Source organism: Myotis brandtii, unplaced genomic scaffold (genome assembly GCF_000412655.1).
Source record: "Myotis brandtii unplaced genomic scaffold, ASM41265v1 scaffold5, whole genome shotgun sequence".
Taxonomy (NCBI): Eukaryota; Metazoa; Chordata; class Mammalia; order Chiroptera; family Vespertilionidae; genus Myotis; species Myotis brandtii.
In genome coordinates this window covers 471,246-488,916 of record NW_005369060.1, presented here as the reverse complement: position 1 = coordinate 488,916, position 17,671 = coordinate 471,246, and the positions used below count along the sequence as shown (strand labels likewise).

The following is a 17,671-nucleotide window of genomic DNA, read 5'->3' as shown; positions in this document are numbered from 1 at the left end:
CGCTGGCAAGTGGACATCCCCTGAGGGCTCCTGGGATGCCAGAGTGATGTCTGACTGCCAGCTTAGGCCTAATTCCCCAGGGAGCTGGCCTAAACCAGCAGGTGGTCATCCCCGAAGGGGTCCCAGACTGCGAGAGGGCACAGGCCAGGCTGAGGGACCCCCCCGAGTGCACAAATTTTTGCGCACCCGGCTTCTAGTATAAATATATTACACAGATCACCTTCTATCTATATTCAAATTGAGGGGCATCTGTTTTCATGTTTTAGCTACTATGAAAAAGAATTTATGCATTATTGGACAGGGATTTTGTGTACATAATTTTAATTTCTCTTTGATAAATACCTAAGAAAGAGATTGCTAAACGATAAGGTAGATTTATGTTTAATTTTTTAAAAACTGCTAAACAATATTTAAAAAAATTACCAGGCTGAATAAAAGATGTAAAACTGCCACTTGCAACAACATAAATGAATCTGGAGAACATCCTCTTAGGCAAAGTAAGTCAGAAGAAAAAAATTAAGAATCATAGGATTTCACTCACATGTGGGCTATAAAACTGAAAACAAATAAATAAACAAAAATAAGTAGACAGACAACAGTACCAGTATGGTGAGTACTAGAGGAGGGCAGTGGGAAGAGGTAGTAAGGCGTAAAGTGGGGTCAAAAATAGGGTGAGGGAAGGAGATTTGACTTTGGATGACAAACACAAAATGCAAAATATGAATGATGAATATAGAATCGTACACTTTCAACCTATATAATTTTATTAACCAATGTCACACCAAAATTTTTAATTTAATTTTTAATACTTAAAAAAATTATACTGTATATGAGAGTTCCTTGTGCCCCACATCCCCTATAACTTTTGATGAGAGCTGTCATTTTCATGCATCCATGCTGGTGGGGTTCTCAGTGTATTTCACTGTGCTTTAACTTGCATTTCCCTGATTACTAATGATGTTTAGCATTTTTTTCATGTGCTTATTGGCCATTCAGATATCATAGTAGGTACAAAACTTTTCCCCATCAAAAAGAATTGATTAGTGTGTTGTTTTATTAGCGTGTTGCAAAAGTACTTTATATAATCAGGGTATAAGCCATTTCTCATATATACATGGGGTTGGCAAAAGTAGGCTTATAGTTGTAAGTATGCAAAACAGAGTTCATGGTTCATTATTATTAATAATTAGTGTATTATTTTCCATATGGCCAACTGTAAACCTACTTTTGCCCAACCCTATGCAGTAGAGTATTTTCTCCCAATCTCTGGCACATTTACAGTGGTTCCCCCTTATCTGTAGTTTCATTTTCTGAGTTTTCAGATACTTGTGGTCAAGTGCAGTCCAAAACTAATAAAAAATTCCAGAGCCTTGGCCAGTGTGGCTGAGTTAGTTGTCGCAGTTTGATACCCAGTTTGTGGGTTCTTTTCCCAGTTGGAGTGTGTACAGGAGGCAACCAATTGATGTTTCTCTCTTACATGGATGCTTCTCTATCTTTCTCTCCCTCTCCATTCCTCTAAAATCAATTTTTAAAAAGCTTTAAAAATTCCAGAAGTAAACAATTCATATGTTTTAAATTGTGCATCATTCTGAGTAGCTTGATGAAATCTTGCACCCCAACACTGTCCTACCCAAGATGGGAATCATTCCTTTGTCCAGCATCTCCGTGCTGCATACGCTACCCACCTGTTAGTCACTGAGCAGCCCTCTCCCTATCAGATAGACTGTCATGGTATCACTTAATAATGCCCCTAAAGCACAAGAGTACTGAGGCTGGCAATTCAGATATGCCAAGGAGAAGCCATAAAGTGCTTCCTTTAAGTGAAAAGTTGAGTAGAGTACAATAAGGTATTTTGAAAGAGATCACGTTCTCATAACTTTTATTACAGTATAGTGTTATAATTGTTATCATTTATTATTAGATTTTGTTAATCTCTCGTGTGTAATTTACAAATTCAAGTTTATCCTAGGTCTGTATGTATAGGAAAAACATAGTATATGTAGGGTTCAGTACCACCCAGTTTCCACTCGCAGTTTCACACATCCACTGGGAGTCTGGGAACCTATGTCCTGAAGATAAGGAGAGACTACTGTAATGGGAAGGGCTGGTCAATTCTGTAAGTGGAGATGAGTTAACTGAAATTTAAATTGAAAAAATTTACCTTTAGTCATACTTTAAACCAATTTCATATGAATTAAAAATCAATTTCAAATAAATTAAAATCAGTTTCAAATGAATTAAAGATCAAATGTTGTAGGTAACACAATAAAACTTTTAGCAAAATACATGAGTATATTTTATTATCTGAGATTAGGAAAATATTGCTTAAATGGAGGGAGAAAAAAAAGCACTAACCTTGACTTTTTTGAATAGTTTAAGCTGCATCAAAATGAATAACTTTTATTCATTATAAAGTACACTAATATTGTGAGAAGGCAAGCCACAAAGTACAATAAAATATTTTTCAATAAATATATTAATTAAATGACATGTCAATGAATTGTACAAATAAAAAAAGAAAACTACAACCCAAATGGGAGAAAAATGTGCCAAGACTTAAAAAGTCCATTGTAAAAAAAAAAAAAAGATAATGAAATGGTCAAAAGTATGTGAAAAATTGCTCAAATCATCCATCATAAAATAAATGCAATTTAAAACCACTGTATGATTCATGACATCAGCTAGAATGGTTAAAATAAAAAATACAGACAGTATAAAATATTTTTTTAAAATATATTTTATTGATTTTTTACAGAGAGGAAGGGAGAGAGATAGAGAGTTAGAAACATCGATGAGAGAGAAATATCGATCAGCTGCCTCCTGCACATCTCCTACTGGGGATGTGCCCACAACCCAGGTACATGCCCTTGACCGAATCAAACCTGGGACCTTTCAGTCCGCAGGCCGACGCTCTATCCACTGAGCCAAACCGGTTTCGGCTAAAATATTAACAATGATGTGAAACATGTAATTCTTGTAGAAGTGTAAATTGGAAAATTATTCGGTAGTAGATATTAATATTCTCTTATCCTGTGGGGTACAAAGAAACCAAAAACAAACAAACAAACAAAAAACAACAACAACTATAGAATACCTTCAAAGAGACTGATAAAAGAAGTTTAAAAATAATGCCAGTTGAATAAGGTTCTTCTTTTCTGGAACAGGTATTGCCTACCTCTCTTTGCCCCCATCCCCAATCTAAGTTTTAATAAAACAAAAACAAATTACTAAGCTGTTTTTATATCATTATGCAAAAGAGATTATAAGATTATGTGATATCTACACAGTTTTTACTTGAAATTTTATGATAATTCCTTATCAGTTATGTCAATGAACAAAGATAAGTGAGATTTATCTCATTTATAAAAGGAAACTGAGAATTATTGAATTTGATAATTTTTGGATTTTGAATAGTTCCTGATTTATTTTTAAAAGGTTAATAATGAAAACATTTCATAGCTACAAAATATAATATAATAAAATTCTCTCCGGTGGTTTGGGGAGATATAATTACTACAGAATATTAAATTGGGAAACCAGAAATAAAGCACTTAATCTACATGAATAATGGGGACACCTGCACACAGCAGACTGTTTTGCTTTTAGAGAATGTTAAAGGATTGTTTTTCTACAATTTTAACCATCATCAATATAGTTTTTGTTAATGAAAGATTATGGAAAAAAGTTACTGATCACTAAATACTTAATTTGATGAATCTAAATGCCTGGGAAGAATTGCACTCATCCTCTAATTGGAAATTCACAAATAATTTCCATTTAGAAATGCACTGTAAGTTAAATTTGAGCCGTTCTGGAAAATTGCCAATGAACTTGAACTGACTTTCTGATTAATACCTTGAAGATACATATGTTTCAGCCAAAACAATGAGCATACTTTTATTTTATTTATTTTTAAATTTTAATTGTTGAAAGTATTACATATGTACCTTTTTTTTTTCCCCATTGACCCCTTCTAGCCAGTCCCTGACCCCTACCCCAGGCCTTCACCTCCCTATTGTCTGTGTCCATGGTTTATGCATATATGCATACAAGTTCTTTGGTTGATCTCTTCCCACATACCCACACACTCCCACCTTCACTCTGAGATTCGACAATATGAATGAACATATTTTTATAAATATAAGTACTAATTTTGTTCCTTTATACTTTCCTTTATTTCTGAAGTGAGTGTGTATCTTTATCTATTGGTCTCTTGTAATTAATCCTATATAATAAAAGTGTAATATGCAAATCGACCGAATGGCTGAACAACCAGTTGCCATGACACACACTGACCACCAGGGGGCAGACATTCATTGCAGGAGCTGCACCCAGGTGGTCAGTGAGCTCCTACAGGGGGAGCACCACTCAGCCAGAAGCCAGGCTGATGGCTGGCTAGTGCAGTGGCAGTGGCAGGAGCCTTTCCCACCTCCGCTGCAGGAGGGTGGTATGGAGTGAGGGGTCCCGGACTGTGAGAGCCCTGGACTGCGAGATGGATGTCTGACTGCTGGTTCAGCAGGCGGACATCCCCCCCGAGGGACCCTGGACTTCGAGAGAGTGCAGGCCTGGCTGAGGGATCCCCCTATTGCACAAATCGCATGCATTAGGCCTCTAGTATACAATAATTTGTAGGACAGCCAGTAAAAGTTTAAAAGTCATGCCTTCAAACTGCAGTATTATTTAGAAAATCATAAACTATAAACACTATGTTGGTTAGAATTTTAAATTAAAATATGCCCACCATAACTGGAGAAAAAATGCTGATTAACCAAAACACATAATTTCCTTCAATCAAAACTGGTTGTATATTTTGGAGGGAAACAATGTAATTAGAAGGACTGGGTAGTGTTGGGGATGTTATTTTTTCCATAATTATAAAAATGTATTTGATTCAGAGCCCAGAAAGAATCCCTAGTAAATCTCTGGCAAGACAAAGATAGAGGAAATAGAAAAGAACATTAGTCAGTTCAATTTGACAGGATGAGAGGTGGGCTATATATTTTTAAAAACTAGGCTAACTTTTGAAAAGCACTATGGTACCTTGGTGAAGACAATGGCCCTGGAACCATATTGTTTGGGTTTTGAATCCCAGGTCTGGGGCTAAAATAAGGCTTATTTAGGGGACGTTATTTAACTATTCCTTCTTTAGTTTTACTTTCCTTTAAAATGGGAAGAATCGTATTTTTACCTCCTATATATTTTGAAATAATTAAAAAGTTAAAGTACATAGTGTTCCTGGTAGCCTTGTACATAGTGTTCACTCAGTCAGTGTATAACTCTTACTTTACCTAAGCAGGCTGGCACAAAGGTTCAAAGTCTTTTCTCAAAGAATTTTTAAATTATACGGCTTTTGGTAATTAGCCTAAATAAAGATCATTTTGAAATGTTGGGAATGATAATACTTGGTATATTTATATTAAATTAGTCCCAAACAAATATGTTTAACTAGAAGCCCAGTGTGCAGCGCTCACAGCACTGCCCACCCATGCACACAGCACCGCCCACCCATGCTGGTCTTTGGTCCACAGGCCTTTTATAATATAGATATTAAAATTCAGATTTTAAGTCAATCAATATTTCCACTTGAATAGAGTGAGGTAAATCAGCACTTTCAGAACAGAGGGTTATGATGTACCTAGATGTTATATCATATTTGTGTGCATTTAGGAAGGTGTAAATTCATCCCCCACTGAATACATACTTTTTAATTATTCTATAAAGGTTAAATCTGTTTCAATATTGACATCTTTTTATTTCTCCATATTAGGAATCAGATCATAGCCAACAAAATATAGGTTGGAATCATACTAAAATTAAAAGATAGCCTGTTTAAAATGCAACTTTTTATTGGTCATGGGTACAAGATATGGATTGATGAAATTAAGGAGAAAAGGGAGGAATCCTATCTAATAAAGAGGGAATATTCTAATTGACCCTCACACCATCACAAAGATGGTGGTGCACACAGCCAATAAGGAGGGAATATGCTAATAGACTGCTCCACCCTCAAAGATGGTGGCTCCCACAGCCACAAGATGGTGGCTGCCCAGCCGCCCAGGGCTGCCCGAGGCTCAGGTAACCAAGGCTGGCCAAGGTTTGACAGCAGCAAAGGTGTGATGGGAGCATTGCCTTCCCCTGATCGCTGTTTCACCTCCCGCCCCTGAGTGCTCCGGGACTGTGGGAGGGGGCAGGCCAGGCTGAGAGAACCCCCCTCCAGTGCATGAATGAGAATTGAGGCAGCATGGAAGTATGATATGAATAATACAGTTTGTGCAGTGCTCTGAATAATGTGATTTGCTTAAAGCAAGTCTGCAGATGGTCTGAGAGTCCTACTTCAGGAGATGGAGGTATTAGATTCCACCCAGGAACCAGGCTAGCCTTTATCACTATCTTAATGAAGAGAATGCAGTGATGACTGAATGACTTCAGAAGCTAGATTAGAAGAACCCATACAACTCTTGTGACCCTGGACCCAGGAATCTGTAATAATCTGGCGATCTTGAAGCAGTCATATGGAGAAACCATGTAAAGAGACTATTGAGAGAGGGAATGAGGAGGAGGTGGGGAGGGAGGAAAAGAGAGACAGAGAGAGACAGAGAGGAGCACAGTTGTTTAGACTAATTAGTCCCAGCACCAAATATTTACATGAAAAAGCCATAAAGATGACTCTAGTCCAGTGATGGCAAACCTATGACACGTGAACTCATTTTTTTGGTTGATTTTTCTTTGTTAAATGGCATTTAAATATATAAAATAAATATCAAAAATATAAGTCTTTATGGTTGCAAATATCAAAAAATTTCTATATGTGACATGGCACCAGAGTTAAGTTAGGGTTTTTCAAAATGCTGACACGCCGAGCTCAAAAGTTTTGCCATCACTGCTCTAGTCCAAGCCACCTCTTGAATGCAATTTATGTGATACCTTTAATTATTTTAGCTGGCCTTCTCACCCCCAGATTTGTGAGCACCATAAATTGTTTTATGCTACTGCTTTGGGATGGCTTGTTACACAGCAATGAATAATCAGAACAAGGTCAGCTTTAAAATGAACTAGTCACATCACACAAATATTTAATATGATTTCACACATATATAGTCTTTTCTAATTTTGTTTCATATAATCTGGTACATACTTAGGCTATGAAAGAGAGGTAGGTGTCCAGAAGAAATGTCTAATATAAGCCAGTGTACTTAAAAAAAAAGATGTCATTCACTCAATATATATTTATTGAGTATCTACTGTGAGCTTAGCAGTTATTTATGTTCTAGCAATATATCACTGAATAAGACAAAATATATATTCTTTGTCCATATGGTCTCAAGAGATAAAGACATCAAATAAAGAAATATGTATAAAATAATTCCAGGCAGTTATGTGATAAGAAGAAACAAAAAATCATGCAAGGCATTTAGGGGTGTGCTATTTAAGATGGAGTGATCAGAAAAGTCATTTCTCAGAAGATGGTATTTTAAAATTAACATTCCAGGATGAACAGCAAATGTGTCTGTCCTGACCCATGAAAAAGAGCAATGAGGATAATATGTCTAGAGTAGAATGAGCAAAGAGGAGGGAGATGTGAAATGATGATGACAAATTTAATTCCATTTTAGGTGAGATGGGAAGCCATGGGAGGATCAGGAGAAGGAGATGATTTCAATCACATTCTCTTGCATGAATATAACAGAGAGGATTAGATACTGACGGCAACCCATGTCCTCTTATTCCTAGGCACACAGTAAGAATTACATTTCTCAGCCTTCACACCATAGGATGTAACTGAGTGCCTAATATCTAGCTAATAAAATGTGATTGGATCTAACACATACCTGGCCCATAAAAATCTCCCCTGTTCCAGCTGACAGGAAAGCTGGTAACACTAAAAGCAACCTTAGTAACCAAAGGGTGAAGACGGCAGAGGCATCATCTGCCGAGGTGCCTGAATGACTGCATGGAACAGATTCTCTGCGCCTGTACCCACCTCCCAACACGCACTCCCCAATCATGCACACAACACCACCATTATCAGCTAGGTAAAACCTTGCACTCTTTCATGTAGAAAACCTAGTCTGCCTCTAGGTTAACAGTTATAAGAGAGGCTGGACTGGAAAGATAATGAAAAGGCTATTTTAATCAAGTAGGAGAGATATATCATTAGTTTACACAGGGTGGTAACTATGGATGTAGCAAGATATGGTCAAATTTAGAGTACACTTTGAAGATCAAAATTTATGGATAAAAATTCAAAATATCAGCTAAAGTTTTTGAAAATTCTAATACTTTAAAAATATTTTTGTGAAATTAGATGATAGAATAGACTTTTCCTGACTCAGTTTTGCGGAGAATAGAAGCCACAGAATTCTACAGTGAGTGCAAAATAGACACTTTCTTATGTAGAATTTTCAAAGGAAGTGGAAAACACTGATTCTATGATTCTTGGACTATATAGGCAAGTAAAGGGTCAGAGACCAGATTTGTTTAGAAGGATATCTTTGGAGAAAATTGTGCGATGCACCTTCTTCCAAGTCTAAGTTGGCTGAGGGAGAACCTCGTTCACCATTTCAATCCTACTGAAGGGCTTCCCATGGGGCCAGGTCTCCATCCCAAGTGGACCCAAGCTGGTCAGGGGAGAGAGAGCATTTTGAATTGTCAGCTTTGAAGTTTTAATATTATTTTGGATCATGCATCCCAAACACTGATAAATGTGTGCTTGTGATTTGAATGTACTGTAGGAGTCTCTATTTGTAAGAATGAGCAGAAGGGTCATGGGGTCTGCCTGACTTTTCTTCCTGAAGCAGGAAATATGAAAACACTGCATAAAAGTTGAAATGACCACAGGACACCAAAGTACAGTAATGTCTTGATCATGTTATGAATCATGCTCATTCAGCACAGGTTCAATTCACAACAGGAAAGAAATGTGGGCATTTCTAAATACAGTGAATCACAACAACAGGGAACTTCAGGTGGAATGGCATATTATCTAACAGGACTCTGGAAAGCCCTGAGCTCAGGCTACCTATCATGTGACAAGGAAATCAACATAATTTTCTTATCAAATGTATTAAGCAACTACTTCTATCTTGACTTGGAAGAAATGTGGCTCAACCTTTCAATTTCTTTAAAGATTCTAGGAAAAAGCATCACTGCTATATTTATAAATGTTCTAAGAAAATATTAAAACATGAAATTTACCTTCAGTTCTGAGCTTGTTATCTACATGGAGTGTTACTTATATTGTTTATTTTGAAGTGTTTTATATTTTAAAAAATAAAATGATGAACTCAGAAACTTTCTGGAATTTTTTTTCCCATCTGAACCCTATACTTTCATTTTGTCCAAAGATATTCTCAAATGGCCATGAGAATTCTATGCACGGTATATCCTTGTGCTTCCTCAGAAAACCTGGTCTGTGGGTCTTGATTTAATTACAAAAAAAGAATGGGGAGAAAATAAACCTAGAGTTCTACTTCTACTGTATCATGACACAATTAATCTAAGACACTACAAAGATCTACAAATTCAGAGCACTTGAGAATAATTTCTTTGCTATAATAAGAAAACCATATTTCTTTAACTGAATTTCTTGGCCTTTGTGGCAGAAAGTAGATGCCTAACAGTGTTGTAGCAGTGTTTCTCCCTGCAGTGTAACCTAGGACCCTTTGACAAGGTTGTTTCTGTATTCAGTAAGGTATAGGCAAACTTGATTTTATAAATTATGTGTATGGCACTGCTGAGAGCTTCCTGGTAATATGATATGACTATGAAAATATGTATTTCAGATGAATTAAAGGGATAAAAATTATAAATTGGAGAAATACATTCTAAGGCTTTATTAATTTTAGGTCCTTTGTACGAACACAAATAAAAACTGTTAGGATGGGAAAGAGCAAATCATTTTCTGAGCATATATTTGCTGTGGATTGAATTCATCCTTTACAAAAGGTGCCTGAGCAACACGGGCATTTTATGCTGGACACGTTGCCATTTGTACATGGATTCAATGTAGCTGAGGATGATCCTGCGGTCAAACTAGATTCAATGCATTGTTTTTCTCTAGTGAGTTCCTGTCCTTGATAAAATAATGGAACAAAAGACTCTACATTGCATTCATGACTCTTAAGGATTGTTTTGCAATGCTTTAACTAATTTCGCAATTATTATAGCAAGATTTGGTAGCATTTTTTCATGACTACTTGGTAAAACAAGTGTTTTAGAGCAAACAAAAAGCAGAATTAATAAACATTGGTGATTTATAAAGTTTTTACTTTCTTTTAAAATTTGGGATGGAGGGAGAAGAGAATCTAGTTACTCAATGAGATAAGGACTTAGAAAGAGGCCTATTTCACCAATACTGATATTTAAAATAGAAAGGGCATGATCATTCCATTTGTAGATTTATTTTCATTCATTTCCATATATTATTTCTTTGCATACTTAGCTTCCTTCCTTATTTCCATTTGTCTGCTAGAAAAGTCCTCTTGGCCATGTGAATGTCTGGTTTAACTTTAGAGGCATCAGTGTCCATCCTCTGTCCCACCCCGGGACCATGCCTGCGGGACATGAAGACGCATATGCTCTCCTTGCACAGTGACTATAAATACTCCGGAATGGAGGGAAAGCACCCACCTTTACGTAGCACTAGCACACCACACCATCTGGTGGCACCCGCACCAGAACATGGCTTCGTAACCCACCTTTTAAGTCAATTCCTCAATTACACTTTGCCTTTTACTATCTCTGACTTTTCCATGTCTTTCTCTAATCTCAGTCTGTTTAAACTCTACCCATTGTCTAAGTCAGTGTTGGCGAACCTTTTGAGCTCAGCGTGTCAGCATTTTGAAAAACCCTAACTTAACTCTGGTGCCGTGTCACATATAGAAATTTTTTGATATTTGCAACCATAGTAAAACAAAGACTTATATTTTTGATATTTATTTTATATATTTAAATGCCATTTAACAAAGAAAAATCAACCAAAAAAATGAGTTCGTGTGTCACCTCTGACACGCGTGTCATAGGTTCGCCATCACTGGTGCAAATGTCATTAGATATTCCCTAATAACCTGTGCCAGAAGTAACTATATATTTTTAATATTTCTATAGTGTTTGCTTATGCCTGCCAAACACTATATCATGTGACTATTAATTTATTCATTTTATTTTTAGTACCAGACAATAGAATCCTTGAGTACAGATTAATGTCTTATAGATCTCTATATAATCTCACAATTTAAAGATCTGCTTCTAATAGGGATTTAATAAATGTTTATTAACCATTAAATTGATAAATCTGTGAAACTCCTAAAGTAAATACACAAACTGTATAACAATAATTAATGTTCTATGCTACAATTGCATTTTAATCTTGTTTTTTTTACTAAGAACATATGATCAAAACTACTCAATGGCACCACTAAGAATATGTCATGAAAACTATTCAATGCAAACATAAGGCATTGTGATTAAGATTTAGGAATTTTAGGTTTCATTTATAACTAGGCATCATTCATTATTTATAAACAATTTTTCTGTATATTTTTTTTATATATATATGCAAATTTGAGGAAATATTTTTATATCAAATATTATTTGCTTTATGATAGCCTGGCTCACCCAGAAATCTGTGTTATAATAATCTCTAAACTTACCTCTTACAATGATGTTGGTGGACTTTTTTGCAGGATTTCCCACATTGTTATTGGCAACACAGCTGTAAGTACCAGCATCTTCTGAGGTGATGGCAGGTATGGTCAAAGTTCCTCCATGCAAAATAGTCTTGTCAGACAGAGGCCCAAAGGTCCTGGCCCAGCTGAGAGACGGTGCAGGCTGTCCTCCTGTTGTAACACATACTAATGTTATGGCCTCTCCAGGATTTACAACTATAGGGTCATCCACCAAGAGTTTAATTGACGGAGATGCTAAAAGACACAAACAAAAAAAACATGTACCTATTTAGAACTACTACAGAAAGAACGCAACAGTATACTTTATAGTTATTCAAACAATTAAAATAAAGTATGGTTCTCTTTAGTCAAAATTTTATTGTATTTATTAAATTAAAACCATATGCAATTATTATATATTTTAATTATTTGGTTTAAGAATTTTACACATGGAGAGGAGAATTAAAATGCATGTATTCTTAGATTATTGTTGCAAGCTAGAATAGTAAGAGGGATAAAGTTTCAAAACAAAAATTCCTTTCCTTCTGAATGCTGACAATGACCACTTTTTTTTTTTTTGTCATTCCAGGTATAAATACTGTAGCTATTTACTCGTATTTTCATGGCAAAGATAATCAATTATTTAATTTTGGTATTTTACTCTGATATATATGGCAGAGATATTTTAAGATAATCTTGAATTTTACAGATCCTATACAATATCATATAAAATGTATTTAAATACACCAATATATTTTGAAGAAATAATTTAAAAATTAATTTTGTTTTATAATGTTTTTATTCATGCTAAAACCATTGTTTTTCAAAATTTAGCATAGAACCTTTAAAACCTCATAGGCAAAAGATATTATCTATTTCATCATCTGCTTTGCCAGTGCATGCTCTCTATTCAGTGTTCTTACACTGTCCAAAGACCCTGAGTCTATGCATTATTAGCTTCTTTAGCTTCCTCTTCCTATGTAGGTATATAGGAAATTAAGAAAAATCTCCTTATATTCAATCAGTGTGTAGCTGAGGGTTCAGTAAATGTCTATTTCATGTGTTGGCCAAAGTATCCCATTGCTATGCATGTATAAACATGTAATATCTAATAAAGGTCATCACTTCTCTTATTACCATAAGAAAAGTGCATTGTTTTTAAACATGTTGCAAGGTCTATACATCGATTCATTCTTCACAGCCACATGTGAGAAATTATTACTTTAAGCTCATTTTTAAGTAAGAAAGAAATTAAACCTGAAGGTTGAAAGGGGACATGAGAAATACTAAATGGACAGTACGCAATTTTTATTTGGGATGTTCATCAAACCAAAGTAAAAAGTATAAAAAAGTGAAATACATAAAGTAATCAGGACATTTTCAAATTAAGTGAAAATCACAGTGTTTTAAACATTTTATAGTTATTGCTGAAACATGACTCAAATCCCATAATAATAATTCCAAGTCAGTCTGCTTTTAACATAGCACATATATAGATACACATACTTCAGCTGTAAACATTCCGTACATTCGCAGTGCTTGTAACTAATTGTGCTTCCAGTCAGACTTTCAGATTGATCATCTTCCCTGTACTTAATGATGGAAGGCGCGGGTCACCATAGCAGTTGTCTCTAACATTCAAGATCACTACCCAACATTTTACCTTGCTCCATGTGCTTGCTAATGGGAATACAATAGATGGTGGATGAATAGAAAGATGATAGATAGATGATAGATGATACATAGATGATAGATAGATAGATAGATAGATAGATAGAATAAATTGGTCCTGGGAGAAATGTAATGAAGGAGAGAGAGAGAGAGAGAGAAGGCTGAGCCCTAGCTAGTTAGAGAGAGAGAGAGAGAGAGAGAGAGAGAGAAGGCTGAGCCCTAGCTGGTTTGGTTCAGTGGATAGAGTTAGTGTTGGCCTGTGGAGGGTCCTGGATTGGATTCTGGTCAAGGGCACATGCCCCGTTTGATCCCCAGTAGGGGGCATGCAGACAATCAATGATACTCTCTCATCATTATGTTTCTATCTCTCTCTCACTCTCCCTTCCTCTCTGGAATCAATAAAAATATATTGAAAAAATAAGTATAAGGCTGATGATGAGGATGAGAATGAGGGGTTGGGAAGAGAAATAGGAGGAGAAGAGGGAGGAAAAGAAGAAGAAAAGAGAAAAGAAGAAATGCCAGTCTATTGTTTCTATTTTCCCAAATCCTAAACCCAATAACTACAATATGAAAAATATTTTTAGGAAATATCTCTGAGAAGGGAATTCTTCCCTTCACTCCTGAAAAAAAAATTTGTGTGGACTAAGCCACAGACACTTAGAGCAAACAAGAAAGAGATAGAATTGGCCTCTTGATTCTCATATCAAATCCCAAACATTTGGATATTTAAGAGCAAAGAGCCCCTTCCTGGTTTGAGATCACTAAGAGTGACTGGCTAGATATACAAGGACATAGTGAGTCTCATAGAAACAGCTCCATACTTGATAGGAACAACCACTAGCCCTACAAAGTGGAATGGAATGAGAAGAGAGACAGGCCAGGCTGAATGACCCCACACAATAGGAATGAGGGAGGTCTCAGTCCTATCAAAAGATTCAGCATAGCACCCCCTAGAAATTATTATTTTCAATTCAACTTATTGGGGTGACATCTGTTCCCAACACCATACAGATTTCAAGCATACAACTCAATAAAACATCATCTGCACACTGCATTGTGTGCCCATTGCTCAGACAAAGTCTCATTCTGTCCCATCCCACTGCCCCCATCTCCACCTCACCCCACCCCCTTTCCCTACCCCTTTCCCTCTAGCTATCACCACACTTTCATCTGTGTTTATCTCTTAGGTATATATGATTTTTGGCTAATCCCTTCACATTCTTTCATCCAATCCACCCTCTCTCCTCCCCTCTGGCAGCTGTCAGTCTGTTCCCTGTATCCATTTTAAACAAAATCTGGTGGACTGTTTCCAGATCTTGGCTATTGTAAATAATACTGCTATTAATATAGGGATGCATATATTGTTTCTGGTTGGTGTTTCCGTATTCTTAGGATATATTCCCAGAAGTGGAAATCAACAGGCAGTACAATTTTTAATTTTTTGAGGAAACTCCATACTGCTTTCCACAGTGGCTGCACTACTCTACATTTCCACCAACAATGCACAAGGATTCCCTTTTCTCCACATTCTCTCCAGCACTTGTTATTTGTTGATTTATTGATATTAGCCATTCTGACAGGTGTGAGGTGATACCTCATCTTAGTTTTTATTTGTATTTCTCTGATGATTAGTGACCTTGAGCATCTTTTCATATGTCTATTGACCATCTGTATGTCCTCTCTGAAGAAGTGTCTATTCAAGTCCTTTGCCTATTTTTTTTAACTGGATTGTTTATCTTCTTGGTCTTGAGTTGTATAAATGGTACATTTACACAATGGAATGCTACAAGGCTGTAAAAAAGAAGGAACTCTCTTACCAAATGAGACAACGTGGAGGGACCTGGAAAGTATTATGCTAAATGAAACAAACCAGGCAGAGAAAGTACAAGTATCACATGATCTCACTAACATGTGAAAACTAATGAACAAAATAAACTGATGAACAAATGGAACCAGAAGCACAGATACATGGAATGAACTGGTCGTTGCCCCAGGGAAGGGAGGTGGGGGTGAAGGGATTAGCTAAAGCCCATATATGCATACCCCATAGACATGGACAATAATTTGGTGAAGGCCAAGGGAGAGGGAAGCTGGGCAGGGGTGAAGGGGAACTAATGGAAGGGAGGTACATCTGCAATAATGTCAACATTAAAATTTTTAATTAAAAAATCTGGTGGAAATGACAATTCCACAGTGATTGAAACAAAAGTTCTAAAATTATGGCAGAATAGGTGGTTGATATAAAATATAGTTAAAGTATAAAGTAATAAGAAAATACATATTTATTCAAACCTGAGTTTGTAAACTGAGATTCATGCCCACTATAATTTTAGTGAGTCAGTTCCTCATAAGGTCCTCTGGATGTGTGATGGAAATATTTAGTTTGGGGTTAATTATGAATATATTCTGTAGGAAGAAAATACAATTTTAGCTGAGATCAATGACTTCTTGGGTATTTTGTTTTTACTGCTACCAAACATAATTGAATATTTAAGATAAAGATTCTTTTAAAAATTGAAAATAATAAATTGCTAATCATCTTAGAGACTTTGGACACCCACAGATTTGGACTTTTAATTTTTAAATAGGAGTGTAGTTTTCCACTCCAGACTTTTTTATTAGATATAAGCTACCAGTTGCCATGAGTTAGAGATATTATAAGATGTATTTCTTTGAATAGAAGTAATTAGAAAGTAAGTCATAGAGAAAATCAAGAGTAATGAGAAACATAAAAAAAAAAGAATATACTCCAATTAAAAAAATCCTCAGCTAAAATAGTATTTTTCTTATTTTGAATTCCCCCCCAAAGCAGGTCCTGATACAAGTAGTGCTTGAGTGGAGATTCCAGGATGCATATTCACAGGGCAGAGAAGGGAGACAGGAATGGGAGGACAGTAAAAAAGCACCTATGAATGTGTTGTCACTGTGCGAAACCTGGCTCCCTGTGCTGGAAAACCTGTAAGAGACAGTTACATAAAACATACTCAGAACTCTCCTTATGAAGAGCAAGGAGGCTGAGCAGGGTGTTTACTAGTATCTACCAACTCTTGTCTCTCATTAGTTGAGGAATATTTTATGGTATTTAACTCCCCAACCTTATGCTTTGGCTGAACACATTGCAGAGTCCAGAGAAAGTCTTCAAACAGAGGATATTGAATGTGGAATCTGTGAAAAGAAACTGCAGTAACCTCCAGAACATGTGTAAGAAGACAGGACCCTGCAGTGTCTCCTAGGACATCCTTTCCCTATAAATTCAATGATCAGTAGTCGTGACTTGGTGATAATGTGAAAAGGATTAACAAAGAAGAACAAGGAACAAGTTAGTGGTGATTAGGGACACCTTTATTCATCAGGATAGTGGCACAAAATGAAATTAATATGAGTACAGCATGAGTTCAAGGAAGAGAGGAGAAAAATACATATGAATACCTTCTGCTTCTGTTTCATGGTCCGACATTTTTTAAACTTGAAAGTTTAAACTTGAAAATTTGAAGGCAAAGTAAAGGTGCTCCTTCATGGAAAATTACATAAAAGTCTACTGAAAGTGACCCTGTTTACAACACCGTGGGTTCCAAACAAGGAGTTCCCTAAATGGGTTGTGTTTGGTTGGCACAGTATCTTTTGTTGTCACTGTTGTTAGGAATGAATGTCATTGGCTATTGCTCATTCTCCTTAGTACAACACATTTCAACACATTCATTTACTCATTCATCCAGTATTTATTGAGCACATGCTCTGTATTACTAGGATCTCCGATAGACACTTGGGATATATCAGTAAACAAAGAGCCTAAGAACCCCTTCACTCAGAAGCTTACATACTAGCAGGAAGAGAACCAGCATTCTCCCCATGACTCCCGTTGTCTTAGGTAACGTCACATACTTCCATCATCTGCCTGCTCTCTGAAGTCATGGCAAGTATGATCTCTGACCAGGATGTTTGTGCCATTCGATCACAGTGAGTCAAAAAGTTTGCCAAAATATACTTCAATGAAATAAGACTTTAAAAATAGAAAAAGTGCCATTTATATTTTAAAATAGTCATTGGGCAAGATAAATATAAAAACTAGAAATGGAACTTAGATTCCAAGTTGAGCAAAAGATAATAAACTCAAAATTTTATTTCAGTTAATAAACTACGCCAGTAGTTGGGTTATTAATACTTAACAGCCTGAAAAGTCTTCTTAAACACTGGAAAAACATGATGAAGAACATTCACACCATATACACTGAGTGGCCAGATTATTATGACCACCTGACGTTTTTAGGCAAATTAGCTATAATTTCGCGCTGAAGTTGCTAGAGGGCCAGACCATTATACATGTAATAGCACAA

The 17,671-nt window shown here is 36.1% G+C and overlaps 1 protein-coding gene across 3 annotated transcripts in view; it reads right to left on the bottom strand.

Moving 5' to 3' along the window:
• MDGA2 (MAM domain containing glycosylphosphatidylinositol anchor 2) overlaps positions 1–17,671 on the bottom strand; it is a 528,724-nt gene that overhangs the window by 287,994 nt on the left and 223,059 nt on the right. The window contains exons 1-2 of one of the 3 annotated variants that reach the window (XM_014548205.1): positions 15,630–15,652; positions 11,652–11,921 (exon numbers count right to left, since the gene is read on the bottom strand). Coding sequence is in view for 2 of the 3 variants with exons in the window: in XM_014548202.1 (XP_014403688.1) it covers positions 11,652–11,921 (270 nt within the window). In the remaining variant the exon portion in view is untranslated. Of the gene's footprint in view, positions 1–11,651; positions 11,922–15,629; positions 15,653–17,671 lie in introns of those variants that run through there. The other 2 variants (XM_014548202.1, XM_014548203.1) reach the window with 2 other exon arrangements.